The sequence below is a fragment of the Manacus candei genome, unplaced genomic scaffold (assembly GCF_025592945.1).
Source record: "Manacus candei isolate 608988 ecotype Guabito, Panama unplaced genomic scaffold, ASM2559294v1 h1tg000158l, whole genome shotgun sequence".
Classification (NCBI taxonomy): Eukaryota; Metazoa; Chordata; class Aves; order Passeriformes; family Pipridae; genus Manacus; species Manacus candei.
This window is the reverse complement of record NW_026138206.1, coordinates 339,640-355,735: the sequence shown is the minus strand read 5'-3', so window position 1 is coordinate 355,735 and position 16,096 is coordinate 339,640. Positions and strand designations below refer to the sequence as shown.

General features: G+C 56.8%; 2 protein-coding genes across 2 annotated transcripts in view; one reads left to right on the top strand and one right to left on the bottom strand.

The window, feature by feature from the left end:
* Window positions 1-13,380, top strand: part of MYO1D (myosin ID) — a 150,350-nt gene extending 136,970 nt beyond the window's left edge. The window contains exon 22 of the mRNA XM_051772688.1: window positions 10,814-13,380. Within this exon, the coding sequence (XP_051628648.1) occupies window positions 10,814-10,970 (157 nt within the window). The 3' untranslated portion in view covers window positions 10,971-13,380. The remainder of the gene's footprint in view (window positions 1-10,813) is intronic.
* A 55-nt stretch (window positions 13,381-13,435) lies between these two features.
* Window positions 13,436-15,850, bottom strand: CDK5R1 (cyclin dependent kinase 5 regulatory subunit 1). The gene has a single exon (XM_051772699.1). It carries the CDS (start codon window positions 15,802-15,804, stop codon window positions 14,911-14,913), a length of 894 nt encoding a protein of 297 aa, XP_051628659.1. The 5' UTR covers window positions 15,805-15,850; the 3' UTR covers window positions 13,436-14,910.
* Window positions 15,851-16,096: the final 246 nt, after the last annotated feature.

Sequence of the window (16,096 nt, the reverse complement as noted above, 5' to 3'; positions counted from 1 at the left end):
AGGGACGTCAGCGAGGCTCCTCAACATCAGGTTAAAAGCCTGTCATTAACTGAAGGATGATTCAGCTTCCTCAGCTGAAATGTCACCGTGTGGATGCCGGGAGAGGAGGAGGAGGAGGAGGAGGAGGAGCCGCCTTCCTCTCTGGCACAGCGCCCCGAGCACCCCCTCCCTCTGAGCTCCCGTGCCGTGAAAATTCATGGGGTGACACTCAGGACCGAGCTGGGGAGCCCCGAATCCCTGGGGGAGATGCTGGGGGGTGTCACTGGTGAAGGTGTGACCCTTTATCGGGGGCAGTGGGACCAAAGTGCTGCTCGGGACCGAGCTGCTCGCGGGGAGAAAAAGCTGCAGCCGAATCCAGCACAACAGCAGCTCTTTCTTTTTTCATGGCGTTTCTCTGTCCCCCGAAGCTTTAGCTGCTTTTCTATTAGAAAAGGAGGAAAAATCTGGGTTTTCAGATCAGCTCTGGGAATGGGGGCAGGATCCAGCACAGCTGTTCCAGGTCAGCGGAGGGGAGATGTCTCCCGTGCTGACAGAGCAAGGTTATCCCGACAGAACGTGCCTCCTGGCTGGAATGTGCCCTCGGGGCGGGATTAGCTCAGCATTGCTGCTGGACAGAGCGGTCCAGAGGCCCGGGAAGCCGCTGGCAATGGAACATGATGTCACCACGGCCCGCATTAAGTAGGTCACGGTGACACCCTGCCCGAAGCCCCTCGGCTGTGGCAGCCCTGGGGGCCGGACCCACCCCCCGGGGGTGTAAAAAACCCAGAGAAAGGGGGGGGTTCGTGCAGAACTGTGCTTCTGCAGGGGTTACCCGGGGTGCCTGGCAGGAACTGAGCCCTCCCTGCTCTGCATCAGCCCTGCTTGGCAGCCAGGAGGCATCAGATGGGATGAGGAATATCCAGGTTGCCATAGCGACCGGGAGCTGCGGCGCTGGGAGCAGCCACTTTCCATCACCCCCCATCGCCATCCACTGCCTCTCCATCGCCATCCACTGCCTCTCCATCACCCCCCCATCACCATCCACTGCCTCTCCATCACCATCCACTGCCTCTCCATCACCCTCCATCACCCCCCATCACCATCCACTGCCTTTCCATTGCCATCCACTGCCTTTCCATTGCCATCCACTGCCTCTCCATCACCATCCACTGCCTCTCCATCACCCTCCATCACCCCCCCATCACCATCCACTGCCTCTCCATCACCATCCACTGCCTCTCCATTGCCATCCACTGCCTCTCCATCGCCATCCATCACCCCCCCATCACCATCCACTGCCTCTCCATCACCATCCACTGCCTCTCCATCACTTCTCCATCACCATCCACTGCCTTTCCATCACTTCTCCATCACCATCTACTGCCTCTCCATCACCATCCACTGCCTCTCCATCACCATCCATTGCCTTTCCATCACCTCTCCATCACCTCCTCCATTGGCCCTCCATCACCCTCCACTGCCACTCCATCTCCATCATCCCTCAAGCCTCTGCATCACCCCTCAATCACCCTCCATCACCCCCCATTGCCCCTCCATCACCCTCCATCTCTGTTACCCTTCCATCTCCTCTCCATCTCCCTCCACTGCCCCTCCATCACCCTCCATCACCCTCCATTGCCTTTTCATCACCTTTCAGTCACTCTCCATCATCCCTTCCGTGCCTCTCTATCACCCCTCAGTCACCCTTCATCACCCCTCCATTTCCCTCACCCTTCCATCACCTTCTCCATCAGCCCCCACTGCCCTCCCGTGCCCCCCCTTGCCCCTGTCCCACCCCTCCAGCCCAGCGGGGCTGGCACAGGCAGGGGGGACACTCCTGGGGACACTCCCCGTTCCCGTGCAGTGCCCCTGGCTCGGGGTGTTCCCAGGATGTCAGAGCCCTCCCTCTGCATTCCCAGCTCCGCTTTAATGAGCTCAGCAGGGATGTGTGTGGGACATAAAGGAGCTGAGCTGTTCCCCTTCACGGGGCCGTGGGCAGGAGCAGAGCCAGGGCGGGTGGGGACAGGGACAGGGACGGGGATGGGGACAGGGACAGGGATGGGGACAGGGACAGGGACGGGGACAGGGACAGGGACAGGGACGGGGATGGGGACAGGGATGGGGACAGGGACAGGGGCAGGGACAGGGACGGGGACAGGGACGGGGACGGGGACGGGGACGGGGACAGGGACAGGGATGGGGACAGGGACAGGGACAGGGACAGGGACGGGGACAGGGGCAGGGACAGGGGCAGGGGCAGGGACAGGGACAGGGATGGGGACAGGGGCAGGGACAGGGACAGGGACAGGGATGGGGACAGGGACAGGGACGGGGACAGGGACAGGGACAGGGACATGTCCCCACACGGCCCCCCTGCGAGGCACCACTGACCCAAAGTGTTCAGAGTGATCCCAAAGAGGAATAAGAAAAGAAAAAAGGGAGGGAATTTCGAAAGTGTGCACACTTTGGATTTCCTTGTCATGTTTTAGGGCATCTCTTGGAGGCTCAGTGGCAGCTTCCCCCCTCTCGTGGCTTCAGACCTCTGCCAGGCTCCCAAATATCCATTGAATTCACAGCCCTGCACGTCCCAGTGGGAAAAGTGGAGCTGCTCATCCTTTGGGAAAGGGAAATGGCAGCAAAGCTTCACAATTTCCAACATCCACCAGCTGTTCCAGTCACTGTTGGTCCTCCAGAATTGTTGCCCCTTTTAAATCTGAATGGAAAACATCTGAATAGTCCCACACACTTGTCCTCACAACCCCCTGTACCTCACAGGCTTGTAGGAGCTGAACAAACACATCCCAGGTGACTGAAAGGTGCTGGATTCCCTTTCAGGTGTTTTTGGGGGGGAATTTCTTCCTCAGACTTCAGAAATTCAGGCAAAATTTCATTAGCAGCTGCTGAACACTCTGGGAGCATCCTTTGGGGGGGCTTTGCAAATGTACCCCAGTAAATGTGGGGCTGTGACTCCATCCCAGCAGCTGGGCCACGGGCAGGGCCAGCAATGGGAAGAGAATATAAGGAAAAGGCTTTTGCTGCTTCTCAACCTGCCTGGGACTCGAGTCCCTGGTGTCCTGACCAGGGAGGCAGCTCTGCACTCATCTTCCTGAGTGCTCTTATTTAATTTATGTGCTGGTGCATTTCTGATGCTGGTTCTTGGCATCCCCCCCTGCCCCCAGAAGGGTTGATGTGCTGCTTCACTCTGCTCCAGACAAGGGCTTTGAATCATATTTTTGGCATGTGGTGGTTTCTATAAAATATGTAACACCCCAGTGTCCTGTGGCCAGGCTGGAGCTGGAGCTGGATGAGCTCTGACTCCCCAAAGCTCTGCCAGGGCCCAGAATAGCTCAGGAATATGACTTAATTGGAGGCTGCAGAAGAAGCTGCTGGTGGTGCTGAGGGCAGGGCACCCACAGACCCCACGTGCCCCATCCCAGCTCCTCCTGCCCTTCTCCTTCCCTCCAGAAATTCAAAATACCTTGAATTTGGAGAGAATTTAATCCAACAGGCTCAAAGGATGCTTTGGGTTGGAAGGGGCTTTAAAGGTCACCTCGTCCAACCCCCGTTCCTGTGGCATCAAACAAGGAGCAGGGAGCAGGGAAGGAGAAGGAGCAGAGGGGGGGTTGGAATTCCCTGAGTGCTCCAGGGGGGCTTGTGGCAGGTCAGGGGTCTCTGGCAGGGTGTTCCATCCATCTCCCATCTCTAGGCACAGCCCTGGCAGGAGGGTGCTGCCCTGGCCCTCCCTCAGGGTCTGGGATCTGCCTTTATTTCACGGGATTGGAAATTTTTCGTTTTGCCTGCTGGAGGAAATGAAATATTTAACACAGTTCATGCTGTTTTTTTGTCTCAAAACCACTTTTGGGGCTTTCCCACCCTAAAATAATAACTTTGAGGTGCAGACCCATGGCTGGGACCTGCCCCCATTGACCCGTTTGGGTGTTTTATGGCAATTTGGGAGAGCAGGAGCAGCCCCTGCCCCCTCAGCCCAGGATCCTCTGCCCAGGAGCACATGAACCAAAGGGCTTTGCTGGAAGAGACAGAAGTATTTCAGAGCTCACTGTCATTCCAGAAAGCTCTCCCTGGATGTGCAAATGCCCCAGTTCCTACATCAGGGGAGGAGGAAGTGCAACTCAGCAGCTGCTCCAGGTCAGTGGCAATAAATGCATTTTAAGAATGAGAGAGCCAAATCCTTAATGGCCTGGGTTTGCATCTCAGCTGGAGGGGAAGGAATATACCTGGATCTGCTGCAGACACGGCACGAGAAAGGCCTCTCAGTGTTTTGGCAGCTGCTGCCATGCCAGGAAAGTGGATTTTATGGCTCAGACAGGAATGGATGTGACTGTCCCAGCAGCAGCAGAGCTCAGCACTCAGAGCTGACTTTGCCTTGCCCTGTGCCACTGGACATATGTGACACTTTGCACTGGGAATGTGCAGGTATTAACAATTCTTGTTTCTCATTAAAAGGGGAAAAACAGCCCTGCTGACGCAGCCTGATGGGGAAATGTGTGGTTCCCCAACCCCAGCCAGCAACTCTGTGGTTTGCTCTGGTAGCTAAATGTCAGCAGGGGCAGCACGTGGGCAGGGCTGAGCCAGGAAGGCTTGAGAGCCACTTTTTAAGTGGAGAGGTTGAGTTTTCAGTTCTGTTTGTGGCCTGGTGCTTTCTCTTGCTCCTTAACAAATGGCTTTTGAAAAGCCACTTCTTGCAGCCTCCGAGGTGATTTTGGCTTGAGCAGAGCACGAGGTGCAAAACTGGGCTGGAAATAACAGTGTAAATGTTTGCTGGGTTTGAAGAAGGAAAAAAAAATTCAGTGTATCAAGTGTCACTTGACTGGAGATAATTGTGAAAAATCACAGAGTGAGGAAGGACCTGTTCAGCTCAGTGACCTTTGCTGGAACTAAAATGCCTGGAGGGCTTGTTCTGACCTTCCACTGGGGAAATGTGCCTTTTGATCCTGACTTGAGATGCCCTTGGTTCGTGTCTGACTTCTTTGATCCTTCCTAATGTCTGATCTCCTCCAAGGCCACCTGGTTTGGAGGTGCCCTGTGACCCCACAGCTCCTCAGAGCTGGGAGCAAACATCCTGTGAGGCCTCAGGGAGGGTTTCCCAAGGCAGGTGTCTCAAACCACGCTGTGCTTTAGGATGTTTTTGTCCCCCTGGGTGCACATGTGGGTTGTGCAGCACCTGCTGCACGAGTGACACACTGCCCATGGTGTGTGTGCCCATCCAGCTGCTCTGGGATTAGCAGAGAGGAATGATCTGCCCCCAAAAAGGGTCCTGGTTCATCTCCTCACCCTGGGATGAAGGGGGGGCTGTGGCTTTGGGCTGCACTGAAAAGGGATGGCTGGATGGAAGGGTGTTCCCAGTACAGTCCAAGAAGGGAAGGAGGATGGTGAATTATTTTCTGGATTGCTCAGGACAGTTAATCCCTGCTTTAACCTCCTGCAGCCCCCTGAGCCAGGGTGTCCCAATAAGAGCTGGGTGGGAAAAGGTGTTTTATCCCTCTGATGAGAAGGATGAAGAAAGCCAAGGAGTCACAGGGGTGATGCTGTCAGAATGAGCTGACTCTTACTGAGGGCAGTTTATGCTCAGTGTGTAAATCTGCTTTGAAGCTGCCACCCTTGAGATGTGCCTGTCCTGGGAGGGGCAGTGGCAGAGCTGGGGGGGGGTGTGAGGGTCTCTGGGGTATTTGATGCAGCAAATCTCTCTCCTTGGAATGAAATATCCACCTGGGATTGTTTGTATGTGATGCTCCTCATGCCCTGGGGACAGTGGGTTTGGGGGTTCTGGTGGTCACAGGCAGTCAGGGCATGGGGAGGGTCTGTCCTTCCCATGGGGCAGCTCTGGGAGACACAAAATACACACGAGGTTTCAGTGCAGGCCTTGCAATCTGACCATGCTGAGAATCAGCTGCTCTCCTGTTCTGTCTCCTCTGAAGCTATTGTGGGGTTCTTTTTCACAGTGGGGACTGTAACTCCTTCTCTGGGCCCAGACACCCCCAGTATCATTGTCCTGCAAGCTGCACAACCCCACAAGTGGTCAGATGAGATATATCCCCATCCCTGCCCTGCCAGCCACCAGCCTGGGCCCTAAACCCTCGTGCAGAGGACACTTATCTGTCCCCAAAGGACACCTGTTGTACCTCAGATATGTCCATGTTTATTACCATCTTGTATCCAGTGTCTTTTCAGACCCTGCTCAAGAATTTCTCCCCTGGGAGGGTGGGGAGGCCCTGGCACAGGTTGCCCAGAGAAGCTGTGGCTGCCCCTGGATCCCTGCAAGTGTCCAAGGCCAGGTTGGACAGGACTTGGAGCAACCTGGGCTGGTGGAAGGTGTCCCTGGTGGAGCTGGATGAGCTTTAATGTCCTTCCCAACCCAAACCATTCCATGATTCCATGATTCTCACCTCTGCCACCCAGTAGCAGTGAGCTCCACATCCTGGAGTGATCCCCAGCAGTGACACCACACATTGCCTGGAAAGCTGATTTAGCCCTCCTTGGAATTCTCAGAATCCCTGTTTCTGTCCTTGGCTCTTGTTGGGAAGCAGAGCCTTGAAAACTGCCTTTTTTTAGACCTCTCCAGTTCCTCCCTCTCCACTTCCTGCATATTTTCTTCATGCAGAATATAGCTCCTGCTTTTCTGGGTTCTTTTTTGCAGCCTCCCTTCATCTGGGAGCCTTTTTGATGTTTTCTTTCATGGCTGTACCCCCTGCAAGGCTCAGCCTGTGTCCAGATGAGGCAGCTCTGACTTACATAAGGTGTTCCCATTTTTTTGGGTGTTCTCCATCCTGCCCCTCCTGATCCTCCCATCTTGGTTGCAGCTGCAGGCTTTGTGGTGTCACAGAATCATGGGACATCCTGGGTTGGAAGCCCACAGTGCTGCCTGCCCTTCCAGAGAGAGGCCTTGGTCTAAGGTCTAGGAAAATTGGGTGGTTTAAAGCAGTCACCTCTGGAATCCATCCCACTGGATTCCCTGCTGCTGAGCCCTCCTTTCACACCACACTGCACATGTAGCATCGTTTAAATCCCTCTGAAAATCCCTGGGATCTTTGTTGTCATGAAAATCAGGCACCTGGCTCAGCTTTGCCACCTCTGCCCAAATTTTGCTTCCTAAAAGAGCCCCATGTCCTGCTCTGTGGTGGTGTTGGCTGCATCCACAGGCAGGCAGCCCCTCACTTAAAGATCCTGGGAGATCTGTGGGAACCCTGTTCCACCCCAGCCCTGTCAGTGCTGGGGCTGCAGCCCCAGAGCCCCCCAGCCCTGGGCAGGGCATGTTCCCAGCCCCCATCCCCCTACTGGATTTTCAGGCCTGTTACAGCTCCTTGCAGAGCATTCCAGGTCACCTGTGGTTGCTCCTAAGCAGGGAATCATGGAATGGTTGGGGTTGGAAGGGGTTGAAAGCCTCCCCAGTCCCAGGGGCAGGGACACCTTCCACTAGCCCAGGTTGCCCCCAGTCCTGTCCAACCTGACATCTTGCACCTTTAACATTTATTTAACATGTTTATTTAACTTTTCCAGCCTTGTGTTGCCAAAGCTCCCTCTGATCTTTGCCTGCTCCTCCCTTGGCCGTGTCCTTCCCCCCTGTGTGGGTGCTGGGGCTGCTCCTGTGTCTGCAGAGCTGACAGATGTCTGGGGCCACTTCTGCGCCACTTGGCTTGTGTTTTCCCTGAGGTCCTGGATTAAATGCTCAGTCAAAACTCTCACATTTCATGGGCCAGTGAGCTGCTTCCACTCCCAGCCCTCCCCTCTCTGCTGGTTTCCCTTTTGCCAGTGCTCACCCAGGGCCCTGCTGGCTGAGCCAGGAGATCCAAAGGCAAAGTCCCACGAGCTGGGATCAGCAGCTGGAGAAGCTGCTTCCACCCAAAAACATTCCTTGCAGTTGCACAAAGAGCTGTGTTTGCAGGAAGCACCAACACCTTGGTGTTTATTGCACACAGAAATTACTGTCTGGTTTGCTCCATACTGACATTCCCACGCTGTTCATTCCACACAGACATTCCCATGTGTTCCCTGGCAGGACGGGAGCAGTGCTGGGGTAGATCCCAACTTCCTTACAAAACCTCTTTTTCCCTTTCCATTTTCCAGGCCATTTCACTCTTCCTGGATTCTGGGGCTGGGGTTCCTGCCCTTGGCAGGGGCTCAGCTCACATCTCGCTGTCTCTTCTGATGGAATCCTTGTTAACAATAAGTCAGTTGGTTTCCCAGGAGCTGCATCTGTCACTTTGTCCTGGTGGACTTGACTTCCATCAGTGTGTGGTGACACCCGGGCTCAGTGAGGAGCCAGAGCTGCCCAAAGGGCTGGACTGTGCCTGGTGCCCACAGGGAGTCATGGAAAGGGTTAGGTGGGAAGGATCATCCAGTGCCACCCCCTGCCATGGGCAGGGACACCTTCCACCAGCCCAGGTTGCTCCAAGCCCCGTCCAACCTGGCCTTGGACACTTCCAGGGATCCAGGGGCAGCCACAGCTTCTCTGGGCAGCCTGTGCCAGGGCCTGCCCACCCTCACAGCAAAGGGTTCCTTCCCAATATCCCATCTGACCCTGCCCTCTGGCAGTGGGAAGCCATTCCCCCTTGTTCTGTCCCTTCAGGCCCTTGCCCCAAGTCCCCAAAAAGTGGTGGGACAGGATTGTACCGTGAAAACTCCTTTTCCAGCTTAAGTGTGAGTGGAGCTGGGACTTGTCTCTGCCTTTGCTGCCTTCAGGCTCTTGCAGAGCACCACTGATCCCCAAAGGGCATTTTCACTGTGTTGCCCTTGTCTATGAAAGACTTTGTTGACTTCCAGGATTGCTCTGGACCTTCATCTCAACCCCTTCCTTCGGGATATAAATTCCATGGGAACTTGGGGAAGCACCTCCCCGGCTGCTTGGTTGTGGCAGCAGGATCTGGAAGGGCCTTGCTCCGATTTCCCAGCAGCTGTTCCCTCCCTTTGGGTCACCAAACAACCCTCCTGTGCCTGGGGCACCAGCAGCTGCCACGTCCCCTCCTGGCTGCAGCACCAGGAGCGAGGCTGCTGTGACCACCAGGCTGGAAACCAGCCTGGCATTCCCACAGTCCCACAGTCCCACATTCCCACATTCCCTCACCCCCTGCTCGCTGGCGACCGACCAAGCGCCGGGGCGGCTTCCAGGGGACCCGAGGGCCCGGCAGGTCCAGCTGCTCCTGGAGCTGGTGGTGCCCAGCAGGGAACACCAAGCCAGGGGTTTGTCATCCCTGTGGAGCTGCAGAGCCCCTGTGGGTTGTTCCTTGGATGCCATCCAGGAGCTCCCCCAGCAGAAGGCTTTGAGCCTGAAACCTCAGGCAGCACGTGATGAGTGAATGAGTGTTGGCAGGGTGGGATCTGGGAAGTGTTTTGGGGGGAGCGAAGCCCTGATTGAATGGAATTGTTACACCTGGCAAAGATCAGAGCACCTCCTCCAGGTCCCACCATCCCAGGACAGCGTTAGCTTTACGTGGAGGTGTTTGGTTTATTCTCCTCCTTCCAGCAGGAGCTGGGACCCAGAGAGATTCACCTCCTTGCTGCAGGTCCCACAGCCTTCTGATTGCCAGGCCTGGGTCCTTCTTGGGGGTCAGAATTCAGGTTGTTGACGTTCCCAGATCCTCTGCCTTGTTACCCAGAACCTGCTGAGGGCTGGAGGAGAGGAGAGGAGAGGGGAGGAGAGGAGAGTCCTCATCCCTTACCCGTGTTGCAGACACTTGGTGCTAAACCTGCTCCCCAAGCACGTGGGGACAGGAATCTCCAGGAGGTTCCTCCTGCTAAGACATGGTAAAAATAGCAAACTAAGCTGGGATTTCAGCCTTGACTCACCCAGGCAGGAGTAAATAAGTATTAAATACCTGGGACCACGTGAGGGCTTCGTCTGCTGTGCCCTGGTATCCCCCTCCAACCAACCAACCAACCAACCAACCAACCAACCATTTTTAAGGAAGTGGTGAAAATCTGAATTACTTGGAAGCTGCATCAAAATGTGGCTCAAGGGATGTGGCACAACTTGAACAGTGGAGTAAAAACTGCACGAAGGAGTTGGGCTGTGGCAGTGGAAATACTCAAATGGCTCAGGCAAGGGAGGGCCTGGGGTCTGGGAGCCAAACAATGGGATCCTGACACGTCCTCTCTGGGGTGTTTGGAGCATCAGGAGAGGCAGTGGAGTAATGTCAACAAGTCAGTGTTACACTAAAAATGCTGGAAATTCAGGAGTTTGAAGTGTGGGTGAGGTCACAGGAGAGAATTCCCAAAGGCCAATCCCTGGATAGCTCTTCCCAGTGGCTCAGGGGGGTCAATCTGCTGCAGTGTCCCCCCTTGAGTGACCCCCAACAGCCAAGGACAGACCAACGTGAGCAGCAGAAACTCCTGATTCATTTGTGGGAACAATTTTTTACTGCCAGAATTGGGTTAAGGGGTTAAAAAGCTGAGAAGGGTTTGCAGGGACCCAGCTGTGTCTGATACAGGATTGTCTGTCTGTCCAGAACCACCACCCTACCTGTGATTCCTTTGGCTGCTCTGGGCTGGGCTTTATTCTCTGAGCTCAGCCCAGGGGTGTCCCTGTCACTGCTGTAGGTTCAGGGCTCGCTGGTGGGGTCACCTGGCGAGGGGTGGCCGAGGTGGCAGCAGCCCCTGGACCCTCTGCAGCCCTGTCTGTGCTCTGCCCATGGAGCATCAATCCCAGTCCCGGATCTCCAGCGTGGGAGCTCCCCGTGCAGGACGGGGCTGAGCCGAGCCCAAAAGCTGAGCTCCGAGCTGGGGCCTGGCTGGGATCAGCGAGGGATGCTCTGACCCCAAACTCCTCTCCCGGCCCTGGTGCCCCCTCCCATCCCTCTGACTCGCGTCCCTTTTCCCTCAGGGAGAAGCGGGCCCTGCACATCAGCGTCACCAACCCGGTGCAGTGCAGCCTCCACGGGCGGAAATGCACGGTCTCCGTGGAAACCAGGATTAACCAATCCCAACCGGATTTCACCAAGCATCGCTCCGGCTTCGTCCTCTCCGTGCCGGGGAATTAACACCCGGCCCGCCCTCCCCGCGCCCGGGACTCGCCGGGGTTCGGTGGGAGATGCTCGGCGGCGACGCGGCAGGAGCCGGGCACGGGCTCGGCAGAGCTCGGGGTTTTGGAAAACCCGAATTCGAGGGGGTCTAGAAAAGCCAAATTCACGTGGAACAAAGGCTTAAAATAGCCGGTGACCTGTTCTCCATCTTACAAACCAGGCTGGAATATCACAAAAGTGCTTTGGAATTAGTCCAGAAAAAAGCATTTATAGGTACTTCCACCCTTTCCTCCCTTTCCCACATTGATTCCTTTCCCCCTTTCCAGTTTTCCCTCCCGTGTTTCTTTTCCATGTGTTGTTTTTTTTTTTTTTTTGCAATATGATGCAGCCTCCTCCTCCTCAGGAGGAACCAAAGATACCCGGCTCAGGGAGTCTGGTTCTGCAGGACCAAATCCCCATGGAACCAGGGCCAGGTTTGGAAGGGAGGCCGGGAGACACTCCACACTCCTCCGGCCCCACGGAGCTGGGATGGTACATGGAGACACCTCCAGACTTGCTGCTTTCCCACCGGGAATTCCTTAACACACCGAGGCACCTGGGCTGGTCCAGCTGGAGAGGGGCCTTCCCAGTGCAGGGGCTTGTTTTGTTCCCCCTGCATTGCTTTTGCCTTAATTACCCTCCCCAGGGACCTGAATCCGGTGGGTTCCCATTGGGACCGTGTGGCCTTGCTGGGTTTTTGGATGATCCAGGTGGCTTCGTGTCCATGCCAGCGCTGGGGTTCAGGGAGGGAAGAGGGCCCCGTGGCAGGGGGTGAATCCAGAACCACGTGGAGCTTTGTGGGGCCGAGGCGGCGGCTCCGGCGCTTTGCACTATCCAGCACTAACCCCGGGAGCCCCAGGGGCAGCAGCACAGACCAGCACCCGGGCTCTTCCCTCCAGAGAGCTCTCCTGGCTCTTCCCAGCAGTGGGATGTGGGTGTTGGGGTGTTGGGGTGTTGGGCATCCCCTCAGCTCTCCCGCTGGCCCCACATCCCCCCACACCTGCCCGCCAGAGCGCCGTGTGTCCGGAGGGACCTGGGTACTCCCCGCTTTATTCCGGGCCCTGCCGTGGCTCCTGAGCAGCCCAGGCTGTTGGGATTGTACATTGGGATTGTCCTGGCACTGCTGGTCAGGTCAGGATTCCCAGCCCTGGAGGGGGGGGCTGCGGGGTGGCCCCACCTTGGGGGGGCCGAACTGGGAGCACTTGTTCAATGGAGCATTCCGGGAATTGGGAAGCCTGGAAGAGGCTCTTCACTAACGACCTGCTAAGGAAAGGCTTCCCAAAGCCATGGGGGGTGCAGGGACAGGTCACTGCACCCCCAGGACTGGGGGCACCTGAGTGTGGAGCAGTTCCAGCTCTGTGTCACCTGGCACAAGCCCAGCCCTCCCGTTCGCCCCTCCAGGGATGCTCCACACCATTCCCAAGGTCCCCGGCCTTGGAGCAGCCCTGCCAGCATCCCAGCACCACATCCCTGTCCCCTGTGCCCCCTCCCAGCCTGTGGCTCTGGGATGCTTTGGGGCAGTCACCCCCCCGGCGGGGCCAGGAGGGGACAGTGACAGCCCCGACTGTCCCCACTGTCCCCACATCCACTCGGGGCCACCACGGGCCCTCCAGCACCTCCTCTCACCCCAGCTCAGCTCCTCGGGAGGAGCAGCTCCGTGGGACAGCCCGGCCCCAGAGGGAACATCCCCGGCCTCGCCGTGCCTCTGGATTTGCACTTCTTGGCTGTCCCGGGGCAGAGGCCCCCCCGCACTAACCCCGGCCAGGCAGGGGCAGGATTTTAATCAGCACTTTTATCCACTTTCCCTCCCAGTGGAATGGTCCTTTGGAATCGGGATGGACACAGCGCAGGCTTAGGGAATTTCTGTCACCATGAGATGGCAATATTGTATGTGATGAGATGTCTTTATAAAATATATTATCTGTTCCTGCTCTGGTTTTATATATATATATATATATAAAAAAATATATAAAATATATATATTCCTGGTTTTCCCATAAATTAACTATTTCTAAATTGAATCTGATTCTCAGCCGGGGGCGATAATGCAATGAACCCTTTTTTTTATTATTATTTTAAATCGCTGATATTTTAATGTGTAAAAGAAAAAAAAAAACCTACTATAATGGACCTGGGTTTTGTTTACATAATTCACTGTAATAAATAATAATAAAAAAAAAAGCAATTAGTTGCATCCCACCATGGCCTTGCCTGTTTCTGCAGGGATGATGATGCTCGGAGGGAATGTGGTGTTTTGGTGTCCCAATATCCCGATTTTCCCCCTCTGGCTGCTCCTGGACCTGCTGCTCTCCCACCACGGGGCGACCCCGGGGCTGGTAACGTGATTAAAGCTGCTTTAAAACCCTCTGTCGTCAACACAAATCCCCTTCCCAGCGTTGCCAGTGGAGGGGTGGGAGCGCAGAAAAGACTCGGCCACGAGCCACTGCCGTGTAATGGATGGTCAGTGCATTTTTATTTAATCAGCACAGTACAAAAATAAATAAAAATAAGGGGAGGGGATTAAATTACAGGCACACTGAGCCCCATGACACAGTCGGTCGGGTTATAAACCACACATACTTACAAACACACTATACACATACATACAAAATGAGACAAATATAAATTAATAAGTAACAATACCCACCAATTTGGTCAACAAAGATCTACAGAAGAGATTGCACTAAAAAAACGTACGTACACATGTATCATTAGCAGGGTCCAATGTACAGCCATGAAGAGCTTCAAGTGAAAAAAAAACCAAAAAAATAAAAGTGAATGGCACGTTATTTCTCCCTCTCGTTCGCCAGTTTAACGCCCGATGGACCAGAACTAAACTAGAACTGAGCACACGGAGAAAAAAATGATGATAAAACCCAAAAAGAAGGTCTCAGTCCCCAGGCCTGATACGGGAATACCGGCTGAGACTGCGGTGTCGGGGTGGTGTTGGGTCTTTGTGCATGGGTGTAATTTTACAGCCATCTCTCGGTAAGGGGTTTTTTTTTTTTTCTTTTGATTATTATTTTTTTATGCGTTTTTTCCTTTTTTTTTTTTTCATCTGAAGACACAAAATGCTCCCGTTTTGCATGCGCAGTAACCACTGGAAAAGCAACAATGACAGAAGAAAGAAGGGTTGTTTTTTTTTTTTTTTCTCTCTTTCCCCCCCGCAGGTTTTGCAGTTCGTTGGGTTTGTTCTAGAAGAATTCATATAGCAGCATGTGGCGGCTCCCCTTTGCTTGCACACTCAAGTAGATCCTTTACACAATACTCATGATCAGTGCACGATGGGAACAAGACATTTCACATTGATCTCATGAACAGTAGCGGTGATTCCCGTCACCCGGACCCGCTCGGGAATTCGAGTCTCTTCAAAGAAAATAAATAAAGGAGGGGGTGGGGGGGACGGGGGGAGATGGGGGTGGGGGGTCCCCGGGCCGTGCCCGCGTCTCTGTCCCGGTGAGTCCCGACCGGGCCGGTTCCGCCGCCTCCGCTGGAGCCTTTAGAGGAATTTTTTTCCTTTTTATTTTTCCTTTTTTTTTTTTTCCTCCTTTCCCCTGCTACCTGGGCTCTGTGTCGGTGATGCGGTGACCGGCCCCGCGGAGCCCCGCTCCGCTCCCGGGAGGCTGTGGGGGGGTTCTTTTCCCCCTCTCCATCCACGATTTGCGGGGATCAATCCGGCGGCGGAGCCGCAGCATCTCCGGGCCCGCAGCGCGGGGAGGGGGCGGCGGCTGGAAAAGCGGCGGCGCAGGGGGGAGAACCGGGGGTCTGCGCTCCGGTCCGGACCCCCCGTGACCCCCCCGGAGTGGATGGGGGAGCGGCGGCACCTCCCGCCCTTCCTCGCCGGGCAAATCCCCCCGGGAAGCGGCTCCGGGCCGGGCGGGCGCGGCGTGTCCGGGGGGCGCGGGGGGCGGGCGGGCGCTCACCGGTCGAGGCCGATGAGCAGCCGGCCCTTCTCCTCGGAGCCGCTCTCCTTCTTGAGGTCGGCGAAGACCTGGGTGAAGTAGTGCGGGTCGGCGTTGACCTGCAGCATCTTGGGGCTCATGAGGTCGATGATGGAGAGGCAGCGGTCCCAGAAGGCCTCCTTACAGCTCTCCACCAGGAAGGGCTTCAGCGGGTAGGAGATCTCGTTGCCCATGTAGGAGTAGGAGAGGTACAGGCAGGTGAGCAGCACTGCCTGCAGTTCGTGGTCGGTGGCCACCTCGGCCGAGATGACGTCCCGGCACAGCATGTAGAGGAAGACCACGTTGGCGGGCGTGATGAAGCCCTGGTCCTGCCAGCCCTGCAGCAGCAGCGAGCGGTCCACGGAGCGCAGCCAGAGCACGGGGTCGGTGGGCGAGAGGTGCTTCAGGCGGTAGCAGCGGCGGCACAGGAACTCGCCGAGGCAGCGCAGCAGCTCGCTGGTGCTCGCCTGCACCACGACCCTGCGCGGGGTGGCGGCGGCGGCGGCGGGCGCGGCCGGGGGCACCTTCTGCGCCGAGGCGAGGGCGGCGGCGGCGGCGGCGGGGGGCGGCGGGGGGGCGAAGGTGGCGAGGTTGGCGCAGGAGAGCGACTTCTTCAGGTTCTCGTTGTTGAGGTGGGTCACGTTGCTCTGGTAGCCGCCGTTGGGCTGCACCTTCTTGGAGCTCTTCTTCTTGGCGGAGACGGCGGCGATGCGCTTCCAGGGCAGCACCGAGATCAGCGAGTGCCGCTTCAGGCCCTTCTCCTTCGCGTTCTTGCTGTTCTGCACCGCCGTGTAGTGCCCCACCGTGGCCGCCCCCTCCTCGAACAGCGGGGCCTTCCGGTAGCTCGGCGACAGCGACAGCACCGTGCCCATGGCGCCGGCCGCCCCGGCGGGGCCCCCGCCGCCGCCCGCCCCCGGCCCCCGCGGCCCCCGGCCCCGCGGCCCCGGCCCCGGCCCGGCCCGGCCCGGCCGGACCCGCTCTCGCTGCTCCGCCGCCGCCGCCGCCGCCGCCGCTCAGCGCCGCGCCCGGACCCGCCCCGCGCCGCGCGCGCTCCCGCCGGCGCAGTGCGCGCGCCCGCCGCCCCCGTCGCCCCGCCCCGCCCCGCCACGTGCGCCCGCCGCGGCAACGGGGGGAGGACACGCCCCCGCCCGCACAGGCCACGCC

What these genes read in the sequence shown, in the direction of transcription:
- CDK5R1 (XM_051772699.1), bottom strand. Translation starts at nt 15,804, where the DNA reads ATGGGCACGGTGCTGTCGCTGTCGCCGAGCTACCGGAAGGCCCCGCTG.